General features: G+C 44.6%; 1 protein-coding gene across 3 annotated transcripts in view; it reads right to left on the reverse strand.

Annotated features, from left to right (window-relative positions):
* kcnh6a (potassium voltage-gated channel, subfamily H (eag-related), member 6a) overlaps positions 1-27,515 on the reverse strand; it is a 43,710-nt gene that overhangs the window by 11,384 nt on the left and 4,811 nt on the right. The window contains exons 3-9 of one of the 3 annotated variants that reach the window (XM_064986765.1): positions 23,674-23,787; positions 23,340-23,443; positions 22,786-23,125; positions 22,638-22,688; positions 21,839-22,038; positions 237-662; positions 1-71 (exon numbers count right to left, since the gene is read on the reverse strand). The exon at positions 1-71 is cut by the window's left edge and continues 347 nt beyond it. In XM_064986765.1, coding sequence (XP_064842837.1) covers positions 1-71; positions 237-662; positions 21,839-22,038; positions 22,638-22,688; positions 22,786-23,125; positions 23,340-23,443; positions 23,674-23,787 — 1,306 coding nt within the window. Of the gene's footprint in view, positions 72-236; positions 663-21,838; positions 22,039-22,637; positions 22,689-22,785; positions 23,126-23,339; positions 23,444-23,634; positions 23,788-27,515 lie in introns of all 3 variants that reach the window. The other 2 variants (XM_064986764.1, XM_064986766.1) reach the window with 2 other exon arrangements.

Consider the following 27,515-nt stretch of genomic DNA (forward strand, 5'->3'; position numbering starts at 1 on the left):
TTCCGCGCCACACGCACCAATCGCAGCAGCCGAGCAGTCTTCAGCAAGCCAATCAGAGTGGTTGTCTGGGGCTGAGAGGAGAGAGGTTCAAAGTACAAATAAAGCAATTCATATGAAAGAACAAGAAGATTTATGAGAGAGTCTTTGTTGAATTGGTACACTGACCAACACTGCAAAAAAAGGACCATTACTACACATAGATGTAAATGATCCACCTTCTCCTCCATCCATCTCACCTCATCAGAGCCAGAGCGGAATATGAGCAGGTCAAAGGGGATGGCTGCCACTATATCAATGAGGAACCAGCCTTTGAAGTAATGTTGGGCGATGCGCCCCGGGTGACTGACCACCTCGTCATTGTGATTGACATATGTGGTCCGGAAGTTGATGAGAATGTCCACGATAAACATAACGTCCACCACCAGATCCACCACGTTGAGGGGGTTGCAGGTGTAGCCACAGGAGCGCCGGAGCTCGTCCTCCACCTCGTTGAGCAGGAAGGCAGCAGAGTAGGGGGTGAAGACGGCCGTGTAGATGACCAGCAGGAGGATGACCCAGTCCCACACCGCCTTGAAGGGACTGTAGTGGAGGATGGTCCACTTGTGGATGCGAGGCGCCTGGAGCTTGTACTCTGGCAGGACATCAGCCCCTAGGGACAGTACCTAAACAGGGAGAGGGCAGAGATGGTCAGAGAGTCCTGCTGAATCTAGATTAATCACGGACAGTAAAAGTGAAACGTAATTTAAACAGAATATCACCACCCTGCTGAAAAGGCCTTGATTAGAACCCCAAGAATATGAGATGATAAGCCAAACAGCCTTAGCAAAATGGAAAGCAGTATAAGAAATGGGAAAGAGAGTGAGTCATGTCAGAGAACTGTGCCGAGAAACCCGAGGGACGTGGGTTCAGGGAACCAGAGCAGAAGGCAGTTCAGAAGAGAGGAGCAGAACAGGACCTGATATTGTCTTTGTTGTGCCCTTTGGGGGAAGGAAGGGGAGCAACTGTGTTCTGTCTAACTACCTACTGTGTCTGACACCGCGGGCCTTCAACCCACATGTCTATCACCCCAGCACAACTACAACAGCAGCAGCTTAAAAAAATAGTTCATGTGTATTCGGTTGGAGCGAGCGGCCGCATCTACACTTCGGTCCGCAGGTAGTATAACTTTTTATAACTTTTCATTACATTTCGTTATAGTACAACGGTTTGATTTGTCTAATCTTAGCAACTTCTTCTTAGCCAGCTACATAGCCGTCTTTGTATCAACGACAATTGCTTGATTATCGTATTTCGTCGTCCTAACGTATCTGCCCAGCAGCTAGCTAAGCAGCTAGCTAACATCCACTGTCCACTAGCACTGTAGAAACTATTACACTCAACTGAACGACTCGATTAGCGTAGTGTCAGCTAGCTACATAGTTGTCTTCGTATCCAAGATAATTGTGCAGTTTAGAGTGTGTAGACTTAGAGTGATTATCTTAATTTACCGAGGTTAGCTAGCCAGCTATTTGTCGTCCTTAACGTAGGAAATGCTGCTAGCTAGCTAGCCAACAGCTAGCCAACCTCTACCGAATTGAACTCCAACTACCCGGTCAACATTCCGTCGTTCCACAGGTAGTATCACATTTTCATTTCACTTCATTACAGTACAACGGTTTGATTTGTTTGATCGTAGCTAGCCAGCTACATAGCCGTCTTTGTATCTAAGACAATTGTGTAGTCTAGAGCGATTTTCTAGGTTAGCTGGCCAGCTATTGTCGTTCTTCTAACGTAGCTAGCCAGCTAGCCCCCGATTAGCAGCACTGTAGTAACTATTACAGTACAACGGTTTGTTTTGTTTGATCGTAGCTAGCTAGCTACATAGCCGTCTTTGTATCTAAGACAATTGTGTAGCCTAGAGCGATTTTCTAGGTTAGCAGCACTGTAGTAACTATTACAGTACTTGCTAGCTAGCCAGCTAGCCCCCGAATAGCAGCACTGTAGAAACTATTACACTCGACGGAACGACTTGATTAGTGTAGTGTCAACATCGCAGCCACTACCAGCTAGCCTACTCCAGCAGTACTGTTTCATTTCAATCATTTTAGTCAATAAGATTCTTGCTACGTAAGCTTAACTTTCTGAACATTCGAGACGCGTAGTCCACTTGTCATTCCAATCTCCTTTGCATTAGCGTAGCCTCTTCTGTACCCTGTTAACTATGTGTCTATCTATCCCTGTTCTCTCCTCTCTGCACAGACCATACAAACGCTCCACACCGCGTGGCCGCGGCCACCCTAATCTGGTGGTCCCAGCGCGCACGACCCACGTGGAGTTCCTGGTCTCCGGTAGCCTCTGGAACTGCCGATCTGCGGCCAACAAGGCAGAGTTCATCTCAGCCTATGCCTCCCTCCAGTCCCTCGACTTCCTGGCACTGACGGAAACATGGATCACCACAGATAACACTGCTACTCCTACTGCTCTCTCTTCGTCCGCCCACGTGTTCTCGCACACCCCGAGAGCTTCTGGTCAGCGGGGTGGTGGCACCGGGATCCTCATCTCTCCCAAGTGGTCATTCTCTCTCTCTCCCCTTACCCATCTATCTATCGCCTCCTTTGAATTCCATGCTGTCACAGTTACCAGCCCTTTCAAGCTTAACATTCTTATCATTTATCGCCCTCCAGGTTCCTCGGAGAGTTCATCAATGAGCTTGATGCCTTGATAAGCTCCTTTCCTGAGGACGGCTCACCTCTCACAGTCCTGGGCGACTTTAACCTCCCCACGTCTACCTTTGACTCATTCCTCTCTGCCTCCTTCTTTCCACTCCTCTCCTCTTTTGACCTCACCCTCTCACCTTCCCCCCTACTCACAAGGCAGGCAATACGCTCGACCTCATCTTTACTAGATGCTGTTCTTCCACTAACCTCACTGCAACTCCCCTCCAAGTCTCCGACCACTACCTTGTATCCTTTTCCCTCTCGCTCTCATCCAACACTTCCCACACTGCCCCTACTCGGATGGTATCGCGCCGTCCCAACCTTCGCTCTCTCTCCCCCGCTACTCTTTCCTCTTCCATCCTTTCATCTCTTCCCTCTGCTCATACCTTCTCCAACCTTTCTCCTGACTCTGCCTCCTCAACCCTCCTCTCTTCCCTTTCTGCATCCTTTGACTCTCTATGTCCCCTATCCTCCAGGCCGGCTCGGTCCTCCCCTCCCGCTCCGTGGCTCGATGACTCATTGCGAGCTCACAGAACAGAGCTCCGGGCAGCCGAGCGGAAATGGAGGAAAACTCGCTCCCTGCGGACCTGGCATCCTTTCACTCCCTCCTCTCTACATTTTCCTCCTCTGTCTCTGCTGCTAAAGCCACTTTCTACCACTCTAAATTCCAAGCATCTGCCTCTAACCCTAGGAAGCTCTTTGCCACCTTCTCCTCCCTCCTGAATCCTCCTCCCCCCCCCCCTCCTCCCTCTCTGCAGATGACTTCGTCAACCATTTTGAAAAGAAGGTCGACGACATCCGATCCTCGTTTGCTAAGTCAAACGACACCGCTGGTTCTGCTCACACTGCCCTACCCTGTGCTCTGACCTCTTTCTCCCCTCTCTCTCCAGATGAAATCTCGCTTCTTGTGACGGCCGGCCGCCCAACAACCTGCCCGCTCGACCCTATCCCCTCCTCTCTCCTCCAGACCATTTCCGGGGACCTTCTCCCTTACCTCACCTCGCTCATCAACTCATCCCTGACCGCTGGCTACGTCCCTTCCGTCTTCAAGAGAGCGAGAGTTGCACCCCTTCTGAAGAAACCTACACTCGATCCCTCCGATGTCAACAACTACAGACCAGTATCCCTTCTTTCTTTTCTCTCCAAAACTCTTGAACGTGCCGTCCTTGGCCAGCTCTCCCGCTATCTCTCTCAGAATGACCTTCTTGATCCAAATCAGTCAGGTTTCAAGACTAGCCATTCAACTGAGACTGCTCTTCTCTGCATCACGGAGGCGCTCCGCACTGCTAAAGCTAACTCTCTCTCCTCTGCTCTCATCCTTCTAGACCTATCGGCTGCCTTCGATACTGTGAACCATCAGATCCTGCTCTCCACCCTCTCCGAGTTGGGCATCTCCGGCGCGGCCCACGCTTGGATTGCGTCCTACCTGACAGGTCGCTCCTACCAGGTGGCGTGGCGAGAATCTGTCTCCTCGCCACGCGCTCTCACCACTGGTGTCCCCCAGGGCTCTGTTCTAGGCCCTCTCCTATTCTCGCTATACACCAAGTCACTTGGCTCTGTCATAACCTCACATGGTCTCTCCTATCATTGCTATGCAGACGACACACAATTAATCTTCTCCTTTCCCCCTTCTGATGACCAGGTGGCGAATCGCATCTCTGCATGTCTGGCAGACATATTAGTGTGGATGACGGATCACCACCTCAAGCTGAACCTCGGCAAGACGGAGCTGCTCTTCCTCCCGGGGAAGGACTGCCCGTTCCATGATCTCGCCATCACGGTTGACAACTCCATTGTGTCCTCCTCCCAGAGCGCTAAGAACCTTGGCGTGATCCTGGACAACACCCTGTCGTTCTCAACCAACATCATGGCGGTGGCCCGTTCCTGTAGGTTCATGCTCTACAACATCCGCAGAGTACGACCCTGCCTCACACAGGAAGCGGCGCAGGTCCTAATCCAGGCACTTGTCATCTCCCGTCTGGATTACTGCAACTCGCTGCTGGCTGGGCTCCCTGCCTGTGCCATTAAACCCCTACAACTCATCCAGAACGCCGCAGCCCGTCTGGTGTTCAACCTTCCCAAGTTCTCGCACGTCACCCCGCTCCTCCGCTCTCTCCACTGGCTCCCAGTTGAAGCTCGCATCCGCTACAAGACCATGGTGCTTGCCTACGGAGCTGTGAGGGGAACGGCACCGCAGTACCTCCAGGCTCTGATCAGGCCCTACACCCAAGCAAGGGCACTGCGTTCATCCACCTCTGGCCTGCTCGCCTCCCTACCATTGAGGAAGTACAGTTCCCGCTCAGCCCAGTCAAAACTGTTCGCTGCTCTGGCCCCCAATGGTGGAACAAACTCCCTCACGACGCCAGGACAGCGGAGTCAATCACCACCTTCCGGAGACACCTGAAACCCCACCTCTTCAAGGAATACCTAGGATAGGATAAGTAATCCTTCTCACCACCCCCCCTTAATGATTTAGATGCACTATTGTAAAGTGGCTGTTCCACTGGATGTCAGAAGGTGAATTCACCAATTTGTAAGTCGCTCTGGATAAGAGCGTCTGCTAGATGACTTAAATGTAAATGTAAATGTATTCCAGAGTGAGAAGTAGTGTGTGTGTGTGTGTGTGTGTGTGTGTGTGTGTGTGTGTGTGTGTGTGTGTGTGTGTGTGTGTGTGCGTGTGTGTGCGTGTGTGTGTGTGTGTGTGTGTGTATGTGTGTGTGTGCGTGTGTGTGCGTGCGTGTGTGTAATACAATGCAATGAGTGTAAATGTTCACACAAACATCCCTCAGTCTCACAGCTAGCCAGTCATGTTGTCATGAAGACAATTATGTCCTGGAGTATAAACAATATCTGTCTCAAAGGACTCAACACAAACAATGTAGAAGCCAAAGCACAGCTTTTCACAAGACAAATATCTACATGGTTGACGGGGGTCTGATTTCTGAGTGTTCAACACAGTCAGTACAGCCAAGTAGGAACCAAATCAACTATAATAAAAGGTAAGTAAATCATAAGTGCAAATTGAAATACAGAGAGGATTGATTGTGTTCTCATAGTAACGGCACAGACCATAATATTACCTAAAAATGTACATTTTCCTCACACACCATCGCCAAAACCACAGTATCTGAATGGACGACAATAACCCATCACACACTCACATCGATCACACTCACATCGACCATTTCAATCAGTCTGAGCCTAGTGCTCCTACTAACCGGTACAACGATGAGAGCCTCCATATCCAGGAGCTCCAGTCTATCCTGGTCCCGACCACAGCAGCAGCAGGAGGAGGAGCACGACACCCTGGTCCCCCTTAAATTCCCCAGCAGCCCACCCTGTCTCCCCCGGAACATATTGGTCCTCCCCTGCTCCATCCTAGCCCGCTATGTCCAGCACAATGCTCTGGATCAGCTACCCAGTGGCCCAGTGCCTATGTGCCCAGCTCTAACAGACCACTGCTGGGGAGTGGACCCTCTCTGGCTGCCTGGCTGTCTGTACCCTTCTCCCCCGCCCCACCCCGCTCACTGGCCTTTTAAAAGACCCTGCTGCAGCTCACCTGCCACACCATGTGACCCCCTGCACTGTCCCTCGGCCAATGGCAGAGCAGGGTAAGTGCCCTAATTTACAAGCAAATCGACAGGGATTGTTGCAAAGAGCTGGGTGATTTTGGTTCATTTTCACTAACACCTTTTGTGAGTGCTTGTGTAGGAGGGCAGTATTGGTCAAAACTGTCTGTGTGCTTGACGTAGAGGCTGTATGGATGACCAGGGATGTTCTCTTGATAAGTGTGTAAATTAGACAATTTTCCTGTCCTGCTAACCATTCAAAATGTAATGAGTACTTTTGGGTGTCAGGGAAAATGTATAGAGTAAAAAGTACATCATTTTCTTTTGGAAAAAAAAGTTGTAAAAAATATAAATAGTAAAGTAAAGTACAGATACCCCAAGAAACTACTTATGTAGTACTTTCAAGTATTTTTACAGCTCTGGACATTGGCAGACCATGGTGCACAATGTGCTCTCTGATATCACCCATATGGGCTCCCGAATGGTGCAGCGGTCTAAGGTCCTGCATCTCAGTGCAAGAGAAGTCACTACAATCCCTGGTTCGATTCCAGGCTATATCACATCCGGATGTGATTGGGAGTCCCATAGGGCGCCGCACAATTGGCCCAACGTCGTCCGGGTTTGGCCGGGGTAGACTGTCATTGTAAATAAGAATTTGTTCTTAACTGACTTGCCTATTTAAATAAAGGTTAAATTAGAAAATAAATACAATCTGTTGTTGTCTCACTCAAGATTCATGACAGTTAACATGTGCTGCAGGTTAGGCTGGTGCAACCTCCCTGATCAACATGTGCTGCACACTAGGCTGGTGGAACCACCACAGTCAACATGTGCTGCAGGCTGGGCTGGTGGAACCTCCCTGATCAACATGTGCTGCAGGCTGGGCTGGTGGAACCTCTGCAGTCAACATGTGCTGCAGGCTGGGCTGGTGTAACCTCCACAGTCAACATGTTCTGCAGGCTAGGCTGGTGGAACCTCCACAGTCAACATGTTCTGCAGGCTAGGCTGGTGGAACCTCCACAGTCAACATGTTCTGCAGGCTAGGCTGGTGGAACCTCCACAGTCAACATGTTCTGCAGGCTAGGCTGGTGTAACCTACACAGTCAACATGTTCTGCAGGCTAGGCTGGTGTAACATACACAGTCAACATGTTCTGCAGGCTAGGCTGGTGGAACCTCCACAGTCAACATGTTCTGCAGGCTAGGCTGGTGGAACCTCCACAGTCAACATGTTCTGCAGGCTAGGCTGGTGGAACCTCCACAGTCAACATGTTCTGCAGGCTAGGCTGGTGGAACCTCCACAGTCAACATGTTCTGCAGGCTAGGCTGGTGTAACCTCCACAGTCAACATGTTCTGCAGGCTAGGCTGGTGTAACATACACAGTCAACATGTTCTGCAGGCTAGGCTGGTGGAACCTCCACTGGCTCATCCTACTTTGCATGTATAGTTTGCATAACTACGAACATAGCCATGGTGACAGAATAATCTGTAAAAACACACAGTGGTACCAGGGTGCCCTTGCTGCCAACCCTCTCCAATATCCCTACTTAGCTGGATCACAAAATACAGGTACATTAAATGCGGCATGTTCAGTGCTACAAGGTTTTTGCCCTACTAAATAACCTGAGTAGAAGGTGAAAGCTCCCTATGACAATTTCCATCTCTTTCCAGAACATCTGACCTCTCTCAGCCCTCACAGCTTTGATTCTTAAATGGAAAAGATGTTCAGACTCAAAGTAAGAGAACAAACCTGTAAGGCTAAAGTCCCCACATACAATCAGTCCTAGAGGTGGTAAAATGACACCACATGGTTAATCTCCTATGGATTCCCATCCAGACTACACACTGCCCACTTACCACTCTATGACCCAACTCTTACCCAGTCCAGTGCTGCTCCAGTAGTCAGTAAACGAATCTAATACTGGGAATAGAGTAGGACCGAGCTTTAATTAAATGGATATTTCAGTTAATGCATTTCTTACCCTGAATAAACAATTTGAAACAACAAACTGAAACGATTGACTGAAGACTGAGGATGTCAAAATGCACTGCAGAACCTCTCATAGCAGAGCATTTAAAGTACTGTACAGATGTAGGATCTTAATTTTAGCCAGTTCGATACAGCAGGAAAATAACTCTGCAGCAACAGGAAATGTGAATTATTATGTGGATTATAATTAATGGCATTTCAAAGTGGAAACTTCAGAAGCCTTTTTAAACCTCAAATACACAACACGCTTTACATTTTCTGCATTGCAGGAAAGTTCTCCTGCAACAGGATGATGAAATGAAGATTGTACACCTGCAGTACTGTTTGCTACATACCGTATGAAAGGAGACCTGACTGCTGGGGGCTACATCGGGCTTAGGACCTTAGGCCTTATTGCTACCAATGTTTGTGGCTAAATGAGGCTTGTGATTCCACGTGTCACTGGGCTCTGTCTCTGACAGATGCGTTCTGTACCAACGATCAGGATTCTCCCTGAGGACTGAGTTTAACATCTAACATGATGAACCTGTGGGAGCAAGCTGAGGGATGGGCAGTGTGTGTGTGTGTTAACCAGAATCACTCATCTGGGTCATTTCAGATTATTGACATCATTTCCAGTCCTGTTTCATAATGACAGCCTGAATAAGATCCATGCTGTCTGCACCACAATGTTTAACCCAAACCACTCAGGGCTTATAAGAGTGAACAGTCCTTATTGGAAAATACAATAACATCTGACATAGAATACAACAAATACCTTTTAAAATATTAAAAACAAACACTAGCTATTTGCATAAAGAACACCTAACTATGTTAATACTTCAGTAACAATCCAGTCTGAAATTAAAAACCTCTGACACTAGTTTTGTTTCATGCACCAAAACAAACACCACTAAGGTACTGTGAACTGTTCTCTTTAAATTAGAATAATCATTTTCAGAACAAAATTAAAGTTGATTCATGCTTATCAAATGAACATTCCAAATTCCAGAGACCAACAAGTACCCTGGAGCCCACAAAACATCAACATATTTATCACCTATGAAAAAAAAGTGGGCGACAAGTGACACAAGAGAAATTATGACGACAACAAGGTGACAACAGCACTAACAACATCCGTCACTGTCCCTGCCTCACTGTCAATACAGAGGATGGAGCTAGGTAGCCTGCTACGAACCACCAGATGACCATGAGGGTAAGAGGAGAGGCAGAAAAGGACAGGAGTGAGACAGGAAGAGAAAGGAAGAAGAGAATAGGGAGTGAGAGAGTAGAGTTGGAGTACTCACAGGTTGGAGTTTCTGTTTCAGGCTCATGTTGAGGAGTGTGGCTGGAACAGAGGGCGGGAGAAAACTCTCCCTCTGCACCCGGCAGCCCAGCCCTCACAGCTGGAGCCCCGCGGCAACACTGCTGCTAATACAGTATGCACAACACTCACTCACACACACAGACTCACACACACACACTCACATACAAATACATACATACATACATACAGTACACTCAGACACAAACTGAGACACACACACAAACACACACATGCACACAAACCTATAGCTAACACAAACAAATACAATATACGCAGAATCATAAAACATGTTTTAATTTAGAAAAACATAAACAATATCCGTTATTAACGTCTGGAGCAGTGGAGGCTGCTGAGGGGAGGACGGCTCATAATAATGTCTGGAACGGAGCAAATGCAATGTTATTCAACCATGTGTTTGATGTATTTGATACCATTCCATCAATCCCACTCCAGCCATTAGCACGAGCCCATCCTACCCAATTAAGGTGCCCCCAACCTCCTGTTGTCTGGAGTTATTTTAGTAAGAATTGTTTTACCCTACAGGCTTAGTCAGAGACAGGCGGCGCAGTACGGGGAGATGTAGGGTCTGTCTCTCTCACTGACTGTCATTCACCATCTGTCCCTCTTCTACGGACCACTGATTGTACAGTCAATCACATAATGTGCTTAATCTTACGCAGACTAATCAATATCAGCAAAGATCAATGACAGGGATTATTTCCCTCTTTTTGTAAGGCGCAAATCGAAATTCAATTATAAAAGAGGGGATTACCAAGAAGCTAGGTTGTGTAACGAGACGTAACCCAGGCAAAATCCTACATGTATTCTGTACTCATAATAGATAAGGTAACTGCCATGTTGACTGCTTTTTCAGACCATTTCTTTTGACCAATGGATACTTGTTTAGTAGTTAGCCACCGTAATGTGCTCTTGCAGTGATAACAATCTGTTTGACCTAAAAACGGACCATTATGTCATGGTGAAGATTTTCCTTGTTCAGAACATTATAGCTCTTTAAACAATACAGGGATACAGTAAGAACAACATGTAGAGAGAATGGACTGGAGGTGGAGAAAAGGAGAAAGGGAAGAACCAGAGAGATAGATGAGAGAAGATGGAAGATAATGACTGACACCTTGTAGACTCCAACAAACATAAAGGAGATAGTGGAGGGCAGGCAGACAGACAGACAGACAGACAGACAGACAGACAGACAGACAGACAGACAGACAGACAGACAGACTGACTGAGAGAGAGAGACCTCTCCTGCCCTCTACTTCCATTAGTACCAGAGGCCAAGGTCATCATCAGTGTCAGGCCGCGCAGAGGGCCGTTCGATACCCCGCTGCCTCCCAACGCCTCCCCTTCCAGCATCACCAGAGGGCCGCTCAAAACCCCCCTGCCTCCCAACGCCTCCCCTTTCAGCATCACCAGAGGCCGCTCGATACCCCCCTGCCTCCCAACGCCTCCCCTTCCAGCATCACCAGAGGGCTGCTCAATAACCCCCTGCCTCCCAACGCCTTCCAGCATCACCAGAGGGCCGCTCGATACCCACCTGCCTCCCAACTCCTCCCCTTCCAGCATCTCCAGAGCATAGGGCTATTACAGTGACAGTATTACCATCACACCTGCAGTCACGAGTCATATGACCGCAGTCAAATTCCATGTGACTGTAGTCATGGTAACTAGGCTTCTCCAAGCTCTGATGCTGCTGATGGTCATAAGTAGTCTACCAAACTTGCTAACTGCCTGGTACTGAGCACTCTATTGTCCCTATAATCACTCTGACATCAATGCAAATGTTATCAAAAATAAAATAAAACACTTCATGAGAGCCCATGAGCTCATGTTGAGCAACATTTCTATAGACTATGCAATTATGTGAGAAAACAGTTTTAATGGCCTCTATTAAAAAGAGGAGGATCTCATCAGCTTTCTATAGGCTCGGCCTACTATATTTATTTATCAACTTTCTTGATATTAAGTACAATGTTTCGCTTTACAACAGGAGTATAGTCGACCTGGCTGGCATGAAAAGGAACCACGGGAAAAGCGTTTTCCATTCGATATTTAGGTGCATAGATTACATGTATTTTTCCCCCTGCCCCTGTTCCGAGACAGGTGCATGATAATGGTCCATTCTAAATCAAAACAAATTTCACACATATGCTATTTAGTATATGTAAAGACAAGATTAAATCAAGAATAGTCTGATGGGTGACAATATTAGTCTATCACTTCTGAATTATATATTATCACTTGTGAATGATGCCCAGCGTGTAACGCAAGAAACAGTTCATGCCTTTCTTTTGCGATTTTTTTCAAATCATAGTCACACACCTCATGTAGCCTAGCCCAAAGGCCTATGTGTTTTGTTAAGGTTTGTAACACAACTAAAGTGGTCAAATAACTTCTTAAAATTAAGCACATTAATCCGATTTATAACCATGTAGAGCAGGGTTGGGCAAACTTTTTGGCTCGAGGGATAAATCCGGATTTTGAAATTCTACAGTGGGCCGCATTTTTTGGGGGACCAAATGCTTGTTAAAATCAATATGTGGTGTCCTCCCGAGTGGCACAGTGGTCTAAGGCACTGCATTGCAGTTCTTGAGGCATCACTACAGACCCAGGTTCAATCACAGCTGGCTGTGACTGAAATACCCATGAGGCGGTGCACAATTGGCCCAGCATCGCCCGGGTTAGAAGAGGGTTTGGCAGACTGAGATTTCGTTGTCCCATCGTGCTCTAGTGACTCCTGTGGCGGGCCGGGCGCATCCTCGCTGACATGGTCGCCAGGTGTCCTCCAACACATTGGTGTGGATGGCTTCCGGGTTAAAACATAAAACATGCAATCGTTGGATAACAAAATGGATGATCTCCGATCAAGGATATCCTACCAACGGGACATTAAAAACTGTAATATCTTATGTTCAACCGAGTCGTGGCTGAACGACGACAGCTGGGTGGGTTTTTGGTCCATCAGCAAGATAGAACAGCTGCCTCTGGTAAGAGAAAACCCACCCAGCTGGATTTGTTAGGGGGCATCACTGCCATACAAGGATGATGCCGCCGGGAAATCCGAGGCCTGGTTAGAATATTATCAAGTGCTTGTCAAATTGTGAATGAGACTGGTTTAGTGTGTAGCCTGCACAAGAAACAAATCAGAGCTCATGCCTTTCCTGTGACTTTTTCAAATCATCATTTGAGTCCTATCATGCAGCCTGAGAATGTACTAAAAATCAAAACATTTGCCCAACATTTGTATCACCACTAAAGTTGCATAAATAACTCTAAATTAAGCATTCAGGAGGACCAACTTCTTTGTTAACTGCTCAACACAGAATAGCCACATGTGAGCACTCCCTCAAATAGTTTAGAGGAAATATCCTTTCCATTTTATTAAGCAATGTTCAATTGTATTCTTCATACTATAAAATAATAAAATATAATGCCACAGAATTTTAAGGAAATCTTGTCTGCTAACTAGTGTAGCCCACAGCCATATGACAATACCATATCAGGGCCTAACATAAGGACAACTCAGAGTATGCTATTCTGTTCTTCTGAAATAGACTACATTTTCTTCATATCAGATTTCTTTAGACCAGTCTAAAATAAAGAATGGATTTATTGTGATGGAGTAGACTATATTACATGGATGTTTCAGACTTTTTAAAATGTAGATGTTCCAAAGGTCTGCATCGGTGGTTTACAGGCTACAGTATGCATGGAAGCCAGGAGATGCTAAACGTCTTTATGTTAATTAACGGTCAATTACTGTGAGACCGGCAGTTATTTGCATGACTGCCACCGCCCTACCAGAGCAACATGTTTCCTAACCACCCACCTTGACCCCTTCCACCCCTGCCAGCAACACACACAGGCACATGATAGCAGAACAGCTGAAATACTCGCATACACAGTCACTGATGAAAGTGGGAAATAATCGTGGGAACGGGAAGTAGAGGGATTGAGTATGAACTGCACGTCTTAACAATAGGGCTCAAGCCCCATACTATATATAGTGCTCTGATATGATGAAATATATATATATATACAGTCGTGGCCAAAAGTGGTGAGAACGAAACAAATATTAATTTCCACGACGTTTGCTGTTTACTTGTCTTTAGATATTTTTTATCAGATGTTACTATGGAATACTGAAGTATAATTACAAGCATTTCATAAGTGTCAAAGGCTTTTATTGACAATTACATGAAGTTGATGCAAAGAGTCAATATTTACAGTGTTGACCCTTCTTTTTCAAGACCTCTCCATTAAACCCTGGCATGCTGTCAATTAACTTCTGGGCCACATCCTGACTGATGGCAGTACATTCTTGCATAATCAATGCTTGGAGTTTGTCAGAATTTGTGGGGTTTTGTTTGTCCACCCGCCCCTTGAGGATTGACCACAAGTTCTCAATGGGATTAAGGTCTGAGAAGTTTCCTGGCCATGGACCCAAAATATCGATGTTTTGTTCCCCAAGCCACTTAGTTTTCACTTTTGCCTTATGGCAAGGTGCTCCATCATGCTGGAAAAGGCATTGTTCATCACCAAACTGTTCCTGGATGGTTGGGAGAAGTTGCTCTCGGAGGATGTGTTGGTACCATTCTTTATTTATGACTGTGTTCTTAGGCAAAATTGTGAGTGAGCCCACTTCCTTGGCTGAGAAGCAACCCCACACATGAATGGTCTCAGGATGCTTTACTGTTGGCATGACACAGGACGGATGGTAGCGCTCACCTTGTCTTCTCCGGACAAGCTTTTTTTCCAGATGCCCCAAACAAACGGAAAGGGAATTCATCAGAGAAAATTACTTTACCCCAGTCCTCAGCAGTCCAATCCCTGTATCTTTTGCAGAATATCAGTCTGTCCCTGATGTTTTTCCTGGAGAGAAGTAGCTTCTTTGCTGCCCTTCAGACCATCCTCCAAAAATCTTCACCTCACTGTGTGTGCAGATGCTCTCACACCTGCCTGCTGCCATTCCTGAGCAAGCTCTGTACTAGTGGTGCACCAATCCCGCAGCTGAATCAACTTAAGGAGACGGTCCTGGCGCTTGCTGGACTTTCTTGGGCGCCCTGAAGCCTTCTTCACAACAATTGAACCGCTCTCCTTGAAGTTATTGATGATCCTATAAATGGTTGATTTAGGTGCAATCTTCCTGGCAGCAATATCCTTGCCTGTGAAGACCTTTTTCTGCAAAGCAATTATGACGGCACATGTTTCCTTGCAGGTAACCATGGTTGACAGAGGAAGAATGATGATTCCAAACACCATCCTCCTTTTGAAGCTTCCAATCTGTTATTCAAACTCAATCAGCATGACAGAGTGTGTGGTAGCAGAATCAGAATTAGTTAGGTAACATAGATAAATAAGATGTTTTATCTTATTTATTGTCATTAGAATGTCTTTTTTATTAATAATACTGTTGGCAGTTTGCAGTTATCCCTTCTCTGCTAGGGCTCAGTTACTTGGGGCCCAGAGAGGGGAGAGTTCAGGTTAGTCTTATCTGTGAATGTGTCTATAACTATTCCTAAACCATGTGAAGGGATGGCGGGATTAAAGGGGAACCAGTTAGTTGGCTCCAAAATGTCTGTGTGCCAGTCACTCCTCTCTGTGATCTTGTCCAGGAGGGGTTGTATTTGATATGGGAGTATCGATAATTTACAATTGATATATGCCATTGGAGGAGGTAATGTTTTGGTACTATGTTGTACCAAGAACGAGAAGTAGAACCTCGTCTAAGAGAGCAAACTGAACAATAATTTATAGATAATGCTGTCTGGCTATGGGATACTCCTCTCTCAAGTAAAATCCTTCCTTTGTGCAGTTTTCCTAAGACCTGTGGTTTGTCATGTCGACTAGGGGGTGGATCTTTGCTATAAATTATCTTAGTTACCATTATGTTGACACTCTCAGGGAATTCATTTATAGACACTGAATTGATCTGAGAGTCACGGGGCTATGGTGAAGCTCACATAATTAAAGATGGACTTTATGATAACTCTGACGTGTGTGGTTTGCTCTCTCATGATTTGGTAATACAGGAAACAACAAGTGACAAGTGATCTCCAGATTTGTCCTCGTCAACACTCACACCTGTGTTAAAGAGAGAATCACTGACATGATGTCAGCTGGGCCTTTTGTGGCAGTGCTGAAATGCAGTGGAAATGTTTTTTGGGGATTCAGTTCATTTGCATGGCAAAACGGGACTTGGCAATTAATTGCAATTCATCTGATCACTCTTCATAACATTCTGGAGTATATGCAAATTGCCATCATACAAACTGAGGCAGCAGACTTTGTGAAAATTAATATTTGTGTCATTCTCAAAACTTTTGGCTACGACTGTACAGTACCAGTCAGTTTGGACACACCTACTCATTCAGGGGGTTTTCTTCATTTTTACTATTCTCTACATTGTAGAATAATAGTGAAGACATCAAAACTATTATGGAATCATTTAGTAACCAAAAAAGTGTTAAAGAAATATGTTTTATATTTGAGATTCTTCAAAGGAGACACCCTTTGCCTGGATGACAGCTTTGCACACTCTTGGCATTCTCTCAACTCGCTTCATTCATGAGGAATGCATTTCAATTAACAGGTGTGCCTTGTTAAATGTACATTTGTGGAATGTCTTTCCTTCTTAATGCGTTTTAGCCAATCAGTTTTGTTGTGACAAGGTAGGGGTGGTATACAGAAGATAGCCCTATTTGGTAAAAGACCAAGTCCATATTATGGTAAGAACTGCTCAAATAAACAAAGAGAAATGACAGTCTATCCTTACTTTAAGACATGAAGGTCAGTCAATGAGGAAAATGTCAAAGTTTCTTCAAGTGGAGTTGCAAAAAACGATCAAGCGCTATGATGAAACTGGCTCTCATGAGAACTGCCGCAGGAAAGGAAGACCCAGAGTTACCTCTGCTGCAGAGGATAAGTTCATTCGAGTTACCAGCCTGATGATGAAATGGGTCAAAATTAGAAATTGATGAACAGAATTATAGAACTTTGCGTAATTATGCAGTTAAATTGAATCGAAAGAGAAAAAAATGTTATTTTACAACAATGCTTTTATTGATTGTAAAAATGATTCTGAAAAGGTATGGAACACAGTTAAGGGCTTACTTGGTAGATCTATCTCATCATGCCCATCTAGTGTGGAGGTTGACGGAAGAATAATACTAGTCCAGCGCTCTAACCACTAGGCTACCCTGCCGCCCCTTCATGGTCGAATTGCTGCAAAGAAACCACTAATAAAGGACACCAATAATAAGAAGAGACTTCCTTGGGACAAGAAACACAAGCAATGGACATTAGTCCGGTGGAAATCTGTCCTTTGGTCTGATGAATCCAAATTTGAGATTTTTGGTTCCAACCGCTGTGTCTTTGTGAGAAGCACAGTAGGTGAACGGATGATCGCTGTATGTGTGGTTTCCACCGTGAAGCATGGAGGAGGAGGTGTGGTGGTGTGGGGGTGCTTTGCTGGTGACATTGTCTTTGATTTATTTAGAATTCAAGGCACACTTAACCAGCATGGCTACCACAGCATTCTGCAGCGATACGCCATTCCATCTGGTTTGCGCTTAGTGGGACTATTATTTGTATTTCAACAGGACAATGACCCAACACACCTCCAGGCTGTGTAAGTTCTATTTGACCAAGAACGAGAGTGATGGAGTGCTGCATCAGATGACATGGCCCCCACAATTACCCGACCTCAACCCAATTGAGATGGTTTGGGATGAGTTGTGTCAGGATTTGGCCAGGGTTGTTCCGGTTGTTGGTCACTAGATGCCCCCATTGTGCTTTTTGTCCTTATGTTTTTCCCTTGATCCCCATTATTATTTGCACCTGTGTCTCGTTTCCCCTGATTGTATTTAAACCCTTTGTTTCCCTCAGTTCTGGGCTCTGTGTTTGTATGTTAGCACCCAGCCCTAGTGTTCTGTGTATTCTTGTCATTTCCAGTGGATGCTCTTGTGGATTTCTGTTTTTTGTTTTTTGAGTATCTTTTGAGGCTTTTTGTGCTATACCTACCACCTTTTGGATTTGCCATTTTTGTATTGTAGGACTTCTCCTTTTTTCTTTATTAAATACACCGTCTTAAGTACTGCTGTGTCTGCCTCATCTTCTGGGTTCTGCTGACTATTCGTGGCTCAGTTGGTTAAGTGACTGTTTCTCACTCCGGAGACCCAGGTTCGAAACCGGGTCCTGACAAGTTGGACAGCAGAGTGAAGGAAAAGCAGCCAACAAGACTCCTTCAAGACTGTTGTAAAAGCATTCCAGGTAAAGCTGGTTGAGAGAATGATAAGAGTGTGCAAAGCTGTCATCAAGGCATATACTTTGATTGGTTTAATTCTGTTTGGTTACGACATGTGTTTTTTCATAGTTTTGATGTCTTCAATATTATTCTACAATGTAGAAAATAGTAAAAATAAAGAAAAACTCTGAAATGAGTAGTGGTGTCTAAACCTTTGACTGGTGCTGTATATATATTTTTTCATCATATATATATATATATTGTTTCTATACTGAACAAAATATAAACCAATATACAACAATTTCAAAGATTTTACTGAGTTACAGTTCATATGAGGAAATCAGTGAATTTAATCTATCGATTTCACATAACTGGGAATACAGATATGCAACTGTTGGTTACAGATACCTTTTTAAAAAATGGGGCTCACAATGGGCCTCAGGATCTCGTCACAGTATTTTTGGTAATTCAAATTGCCATCGATAAAATGCAATTGTGTTTGTTATCCATAGCTTATGACTGCCCATACCATAACCCGACTGCCACCATGGAGCACTCTGTTCACAACATTGACATCAGCAAACCGCTCACCCACACAACACCGTACACATGGTTTGGTCTGCGCTTGTGAGGCCGGTTGGATGTATTGCCAAATTCTCTAAAACGACATGGAGGCGGCTTATGGTGGGGAAATGAACATTCAATTCTCTGACAACAGCTCTGGTGGACATTCCTGTAGTCAGCATGCCAATTGCACGCTCCCTCAAAATTTTAGACATCTGTGGCATTGTGTTATGTGACACAACTGCACATTTTAGAGTGGCCTTTTATTGTCCTCAGCACAAGCTTCTTGATATGCCACACCTGTCAGGTCGTTGGGTCATATTTGAACAGGAGAAATGCTCACTATCAGGGATGTAAACAAATTTGTGGACAACATTGTAGAGAAAGAAGCTTTTTGTGGGTATAGAACATTTCTGAGATCTTTTATTTCAGCTCATTAAATATGGGACCAACACTTTACATGTTGCGTTGATATTTTTGTTTTGTGTACATTATCTCTAAAACACTTTAGAGAATGTTTTTAGAAAGAAATTGTTGAAATCGTCAAATATCAGTTGGAAAGGTATAAGGTTGGGGTAAATTCCATTTCCAATTCCAGTCAATTCAGGAATTCACTGAAATTCCAATTCTCTTCAATGCTTTTCAATTAGGACAATTTGGACTTGAAACGTGGTTTACTTTCTGAATTGACTGGAATTGAAATGGATTTGACCCCAACCCTGGGAAGGCAACATAATTAGCCTGTAGAAATCCAGCCTGTTTGTGCTAACATTTCACTCCTTGCCACTCCATGTCCTGCCAAACATGATGACTTCTCCAGTCTAATTATCTTCTAGGTGTGTGAACTTGTTGGTGAGGGTGAATAAAAAACAAACACCACAGCTCATATAATTTGAGAGTACATGTGTGTGGTATTTATAGTGATCAGCAGCTGAGGACTCTACCAGGAGCAGGTTTGGAGGAAGTGGAGAGGGGGGCATCTATTGGCCCGATCGACTTTTCCATTGGTAGGAACTAGAGGCACGCCAAATTGCCTCCCATGTGCACCCAGCGAGCAAGACAGAGGGCATTGACATGGCAACCTAAAGAGCTCACCTCTCACTCAGAGCAATGCTAACATTAGCAGCAAGTCCAACTGCCCATTCACAATCAATCAACTAAATTCTGATGATATAAACCCCCGTTATAACACTCAAATGTACTGTCATAAGACATGTATGCTCACCTGACACACACACACATCTAGTAATACCACAAAAATCCCTAATATTGAGTCACATTATTCCTCTTGTAGTGGACAAGTGAAGTCAGGGCAGCCAGGGTTAGAGTGTGGGTTCATCTGGCTGGTGGCCACTCTGACTGTCCCACCACAGACATGTGGGTCAGTGTGCTACGCAGTAGTGTTGTGGGGCCAGCTCACTGCGTTAGTGTTTCCATGGCATTACAGGTTATGACAATGTACTCAAACTTAGTGTGATGACATGTGGGTGTGAGAAGTTCTTCTGCTGGCACAGATGTCACACTATGGAAGGTGGGATCTTTCTTTCACACATACAAACTGTCTTTTCCCCATTCTCCCTCTTATACATGCAGAGAGACAAGAGCATATAGTACAGTAGTGATGCTAAGTAACATCTCCATACATATAGCCAACAAAATGTTCATACAGGAGATAATATCCTCTTACACACTACATGACGAAAAGTATGTGGACACCTGCTTGTCGAACATCTCATTCCAAAATCATTAGCATTAATATGGAGTTGGTCCCCCCTTTGCTGCCTAAACTGCCTCCACTATTCTGGGAAGTCTTTCCACTAGATGTTGGGGACGTCCATTCAGCCACAAGAGAATTAGGGAGGTCGGGCACTGATGTTGGGCGATTAGGCCTGGCTCGCAGTCGGCGTTCCAATTCATCCCAATGGTGTTTGATGGGGTTGCATTGGGGTAGGTAGTGTTATCCTGGCATCCACCAAATCCAGATTTGTCCGTCTGACTGATAGTGAAGTGTGATGCATCACTCCAGAGAACGCGTTTCCACTGCTCCAGAGTCCAATGACGGCAAGCTTTACAACATTCCAGCCGACACTTGGCACTGCGCATGATGATCCCAGTACAGTACTGTAATACTATAATATATTCCATTTACGTAGCAGATGCTTCTATCCTAAGTGGCAACAGTGAATCTCTATCCTAAGTGACCCCAGTGGAAATCGAACACACAACTCTGGTCTTGCTAGTGCCATGCTCTTATGAACTGAGCCACATACAGGACCACTACAATACATAAGTACAATACAATACTGTAAAATACAATACATATTACAGTACAGGTGGAAGATATATGATTGTCATCCCCATGAGCGTACCATGCTCCTTCAGGCCATGAATGAGTCATGTAATGACATCAATCCATCCAGACTTGTCAGGCTTGGATTCTCCATCCCAAAAGGTTATTCCCCAGGTGCATGAACAATGAGGACATTTACTGCGATGTCGATGAGAACCAATGGCCAAATGCTCAAGACAGGCCTGATGCAAACTAATGCTTGCTAAATGTTATGTTTCTTTCATTTGATTACAGTACACCTATGTTGGAATTATATCTGAACAATACAGATTTTCTTTTCATCGATTGTGAAAGATCACACATGGGATAGAAATGATTGAAATTTGATGTTCAATTTCAATAGATAGTGCAAGTGGATTGTCGAATGTGAAAACAGTACTGTAGCATATTATATTCAAAGGGCATTTTGAAACATGTATCTATCTATTGGATTAACTAGCTGGGACCGCGAGGCAGATATGTAAGCTTATTAAATATCAGTGATACTACCAAGAGCAGTGTGCGGTTTCCTTTTCCCATTAACTAGCTGTTAAAATAACTACATTGAGAAGATATTAATATGTTGTGTTTTGATGATTAAATGAATGTTCCCATGGTATTTCACAGTACATTTATATGTTGGATGAATGGTTGGGTGGTGAAAGATGCATTCAAACTAAATAAATGCACAATAAAACGCTTTATGAGACTTGCCGTGTTACAAGTGTTACCAGTTTGGAGTTTTGTATTAAGAAAATGCATCACATACTTTTGAAAATAGCACCAAAGTGACTGAAAAAAACATTCATTTTATATACAGTATATCGTTCCTGTTTGTGTGTTTGTGTGGATGCATGTGGAAACTCCTGAGTGACATGCAGCTGCTTCTTCAGCAGAAAGCTTGCAACACAGGAAGTCAGACCGAAGAGATGTAATCCACCACTTCTCAATAACCCAACGTTCCTTTTACACAACATCCTGTGTACACAATATCGCACATACCGTTCTGAAAAAACTCACTTTAAAAATCCCTTAATATATAAGCAGAATACAGGTTGAGTCAGGCAATCACATGGTTGTGGTTGTGTGAAATGAGTGCTTGTGAGGACCATGTGTCTCACCTGCGTGACATGTGTGACCTTCTCTGTGACGTCTCGGTGGCGGTCCTTTACTTTGCTGGGAGCGATGATCTCGATCTCAGTGGGCGAGGGCGGTCGCAAGAGGTCGGAGGCGAAACTGAGTGTGAGGGGGTTACGAGTGCTGGTCCTGCGTCGCATCAGGTCCGAGTCTGAGGTGGAGCTCAGAGTACCGGCCTTCAGGTCTGCACACAACAACACTCATCTCTCATGACTGTGTCTCTATCTACTTTCAACAACCAGTTTACATATTATATTATCATTCAAATCCTTTATTTAAACTGCAAGTAACACATTCAGAACTAAAAATCTAATGTGTTATAATGCAATTTCCATTCCTCTCGGTGAGAAACATCTTGGTTTATACTGAGCAAAGCATCTGAGTGAGAAAGACACAGAGAGAGTTTATTATCTGTTTCACTTGTTTTGGCAAAGTAAACATATGTTTCTCATGCCAATAAAGCCAATTAAATTGATAGAGTAGTGAAATGAGAGGGAGTGTGTTAATGCATTGCGGGGATGCATGTATTCCTCTACATTATTTCCCTGGGGTAGATGGAAAGTCCACAGCCCCGCACTCCATAGCCCATAGTATTAGCTGTGTGATGAGTAAATGATGGCCTCTGAGTGACTGGGACTCCTATAGACCTGGCACACACACACACACACACACACACACACACAGGCTATAGGTTAGAGACATTGATTAGTGACCCTGCTGCAGCACATGCTCAGTGCTTGCGGAATGGGAGTGAGGATTTGCATTTTCTAGAGAACAGAATACCTCCAACAGGCCCAGGTAGCTTTGGCTTGGTTTGTTTTGATTCAGATGGAACTGTAAGAGGAGACAGCCACATTTCTTCCTGTCAGAGGGGCCACAAAAATGGCAACAGACTACACTTATGTCTGGGCACACACACACACAAACTCACTGCTGTTGGAGCGTGGGTCTCCTGGTCGGCCCGACTCGGCCCTCATGCTGCTGAGGTCATCCAGGGAGGAAGCTCTGCGGAGGCTGTCGACAGTCTCTCTGGAGCGGCTCCGGGGCAGGACCGTCCTGGGGAAGGCTGCACTGGAGAAGGGGCTGCTGGGGAGGAAGGGCACGCTGGGTTCCAGCCGCTCTGACAATAGGGACAGCAGTTTGGGGGAGTAGTGGCTTGCAGGCTGGGAGGACTCGTGGTCCTGCTCTATCAGCGCCTCTGTCTCAGACTGCATGCAGCTCTCCTTGGACGGGATACGGAACTCTTTCAGAGGGATCTCTTCACTGTTGGGCTGAATTAGGGAAGGAGGAAGAGGACAATCATAGGCTAAATATTGTACTAGATTTCTACTTACTGCTAAATGTATGTGACTGAAGCTATATTCATTACAAAACATAAGAGATACAGGAACTGAGATAATCAAGATATATTATATGTAAGGTCATATTTAGACGAACACTGTGTGTATAGGCCTATGTGTGTATGGGAGTCTCTGGCCACCTTACCTGTGGGTAGTCCACCACCACCCCCCCAAACTGGTCTTTGGCGAGGGAAGACTGACGCATTGCACGTACCAATGGCAGTCTCAACTTCAGCCTGCGACTCTGCCCTGAGAAACCACAGAGTGCTTATACATACACTTTACATAAATACACATACAGTACCAGGATGTAGTCACATTCTGTATGTTATAACACAGCTACATTCAACATGGCATCAACAGGTTGATGCAGAAAGACAGGCAGACAGACAGACAGTATCACACACACACTGTCATCACACACACACTTCCACACTGACCTGCCCATACCCAGCCCTGGGCCACCCTCTGTCTCAGACCTGGTTTCTTGAGGGAGGGGTCAATGATTTCCTGGAAGTTGAGGATGAACATGATGACCTGTCCCTCTGCTTTCTTCACAGGAACAACATCAATCAGACAGGGCCTGCAGGTCCCTGCAGGGGGGAGAGACATAACATTATAAAGCTGCTAATGGCCATCCGAACCTGGGCTCAAAGGTAAATAAGTAGACTTCAGGACAGCTCAAGTAACTATAAATATTGTTTAATCTTATCTGACTGTGCTCTCCTTAACACTGAACACACTTAGACTCAGAGTATCAGGTTTCATGGTTGGTGGGCTGTTACTGCCATCTCATTTCAGTTTTATGTGGAGAGGCCTTTCAAACAGCAGTATAGCCTTGTAGTTTCTTTCCATGACTGGATGTTTTCCCAGGGCATTTATGAGACCTTCCTTTCTGTTCAAGTGAAGCCAGGGTGAGGGCTGTCAACCTGTCCTAGCATAGGAGAAACAGATAGAGGGGGATGCAGAAAATGAGATATAGAGGGAGACAGAGAATAAGACCAATCAAAACGTAGACAGACTGTAGGAAGAGGGGAGGGAGAGAGCGGGCGAGAGGGAGAGCTAGAGAAAGAGAGAGGAAGAAAGAAAGCAAGAGAACTACAGAAGAGAGGGGAATAGAGTGGCATATCAATCATAGTACTGAGCGATTAGTGCTTTTGAGGTGCATTCTTCTGTCTCTTCTGTAGTAGGCGTAAATTAAACACAGACAGAACAAGTAGATGTGCAATGGATTATAGTCATTGTAGTTAATTACCATGCTTTATGCTCTAAACTATGTAGAATATTGGCTTGTTCGGGAACTACAACCCCCTACTACAAGTTCTTGAAATGTTCCGCATTGACCTCTGCAGCAGAGGTAACTCTAGCTCGTCCTTTCCTGCGGAAGTCCTCACGAGAGCCAGTTTCTCCTCTCTCGAGAACAGAGAGGAGAAAAAAAGTTAGCAGTGGCAGTTGTACAGATAACTCATCCAACGGGCTTTGACTTCTCAAACTTGGCAGAAAGCTAACACAATATGATGCCCCGTCACCTTATTCATTCAGCACTTAGATACTGTGCATTCGGAAAGTATTCAGACCCCTTCACTTTTTCCACATTTTGTTACGTTACAGCCTTATTTGTCCTCATCAATCTACGAACAATACCCCAGAATGACAGAACAAAAACTTGTTGCAAATTTATTAAAAATAAAAAACTGAAATATCCCATTTACTGTACATAAGTATTCAGACCCTTTACTAAGTACTTTGTTGAAGCACCTTTGGCATTGTTGACCTTCAGTATAAAACACAACCCTGTCAATACACAGATGGGCTCACCTGTTCCTGCTTACTCCCATTGTGCTATAACCCGAACAAACATGTGACTGCCTGTTCTGGGGAACTACTAAGCCTCATAATGTAAAATAATTTGACAGGTGAAAAGAAGAACACAATCTGCTTTATCTCCTAATGCTCTCCTAACATATTGCACAGTTTGACTGCAGGTATTTACCTAAAAAACAGACACAAATATTACAATTTATTGAAAGACTTCAAAGAAACAGTTTCAAAGGTATTGACGGTATTGAAAAACCATCCTGTGGCTATTTCCAAATACCCTGGTATACGGGGTCCACTGCCCAAGCCTAATTGATTCCCATTCAAAATCCTATTTTCCCTAACCCCTAAACCTAAACCTAACCCTTAACCAAACCCTAACCCTAACCCTAACTCCAACTCTTAACCCCTAATCCTAATTGTAACCCTAACCCCTAAACCTAACCCCTAAGCCTAAAACAGCCATTTTCATTTTGGGGACTGGCAAATGTCCCCGGAGTAATGTCCCCAGGAAATGTCCTTGTTTTACACTCACACACACACATCAACAAACAAACACATGCATTCAGTGATTGATCAATTAAGATCAATCAAGTACAACAATATAATGCATTTTTATTGTGTATGATGAATTGTACCCATTTACAATTCATTCGTGCTTGTGTGGGCACCTGCGTTCATGACTGTATGCATTACTGGGATACAAAATAAATAGATGTTCAGTGGATTTGAGCTGGCATACTGACAATATTTCCATGACAACAAGCTCTCCGACACGGCACTTCTCATGCCCAAATGACTAACGTAACGGCATTGTGTCTACAGCCTCACTAGCCAGGTCTGTTTGCTTGTCCCTCTGTCCTTTGCAGGGGTCGCAAAACAAACTGGAAAATAATGACATTTTTAAGGAACAGAATCAGAACCAGACCAGGGAACGAAAGTGATCTATATTGTTCTGGAACATAACCATTATTTAAAATTTAAAAATGCAACAAAGCGCCTATGCAAAGCTCTCCCTCTGTCAATCATTAACTTCTTCCAAAGTCTGCCAGGTGAAAATCTTTGCCAGAGTGTGTGTAGTCTATCTGCCCCTCAGAAGTATAGCTGTAGCCTGCGGACATTACAAATATAATCCACAAGATAGGGAGGGAGATTTTTCATTACAGCAGGATGGATGAACTATTTCAACGCTAGTTAGGGATCCTATAGTTCACATTGGATTTATTAACTTTAAAAAGATAAGATGTGTTTTTAATTCAGGTGCCGCTGTGCACACGAAAGCTTGTTAGCTAGCCAGCTATTCTGGTCCAACGTTAAGCCAACTCTGAAGTTCAAAGACATTCAAAATTCTACCCTAGAAGCCGCTCTTCCGTAGGTATAAATCTGTGGGCCTCCTCCTCCACCCTCTCTCGCTGTCTCCCCATTCGCAAAATTTCAGTTGCATCTCACGCCCTACACTTGTCTTTCCATAACGCATGTGAACAACTCACTGAGCTATAGTGTGCCAGCTCTATAGCAAGCTTGTGAGGGGTGCGTAACCGGTGGCAGTGAAGTCAGATGCAGGAGAACAGAACTTGGTAATAGCCGGAGCAGTTTAATCGCAAAACCAACGGCATAAAAAATAACAAGATATTGGGTACAAAAACCCATCGCGCGCCAATCAACACATGTACAAGCACCACAATAAACAATCCCACACAAAGACATGGGGGGAACAGAGGGTTAAATACACAACAAGACAAAGGGAATTGAAACCAGGTGTGAGGAAAAACAAGACAAAACACATGGAAAATGAAAAGTGGATCGATGATGGCTAGAAGACCGGCAACGCTGGAAAAGTAATTTAATGTTGAGCTAAATGGAAAATAAATAAAGGTTTAAAAAGGAACAGGAAGTAACGATATAAACAGGTACTTTGGGGACGTTGAACCGGTTCAGAACTGTAGTTTGCTGGTCGGAACAGTGTAACGAAAAATATTATATATGGTTCTGTTCAGAACAAAACAATTGGAAAATAATTTTGGTTCCAACCCCGGGCCCTGTGTACATGTACAAGAGACAAAACACAGGAGCATACAAGTATTTTTCTTTTTTTAATAAAACAAAATCACAAAAGTAGTGCACTGGGCCTTTACTTGTCCTGTATTAGCAGACCTACATAGGCTTCCGTAGAGTGTGCAAAAAATAAATAATCTGCACCCCCCCTATCCTCCTGCAGCACCCCCACCCCCAAACTACTTAGTGCAGCTATGCACAGGATGGGAATGGGGAGTGGGGATGTCACGCCCTGATCTGTTTCACCTGTCTTTGTGATTGTCTCCACCCACCTCCAGGTGTCACCCATCTTCCCAATTATTCCCAGGGTATTTATTCCTGTGTTCTCTATTTGTCTGTGCCAGTTTGTCTTGTCAAGTCAACGAGTGTGTTTTTCTGTGCTCCTGCTTTTTTTGTCTCTGTTTTTCTAGTCCTCCTGGTTTTGACCTTTTGCCTGCCCTGACACTGA

The sequence above is a fragment of the Oncorhynchus masou genome, chromosome 14 (assembly GCF_036934945.1).
Source record: "Oncorhynchus masou masou isolate Uvic2021 chromosome 14, UVic_Omas_1.1, whole genome shotgun sequence".
Classification (NCBI taxonomy): domain Eukaryota; kingdom Metazoa; phylum Chordata; class Actinopteri; order Salmoniformes; family Salmonidae; genus Oncorhynchus; species Oncorhynchus masou.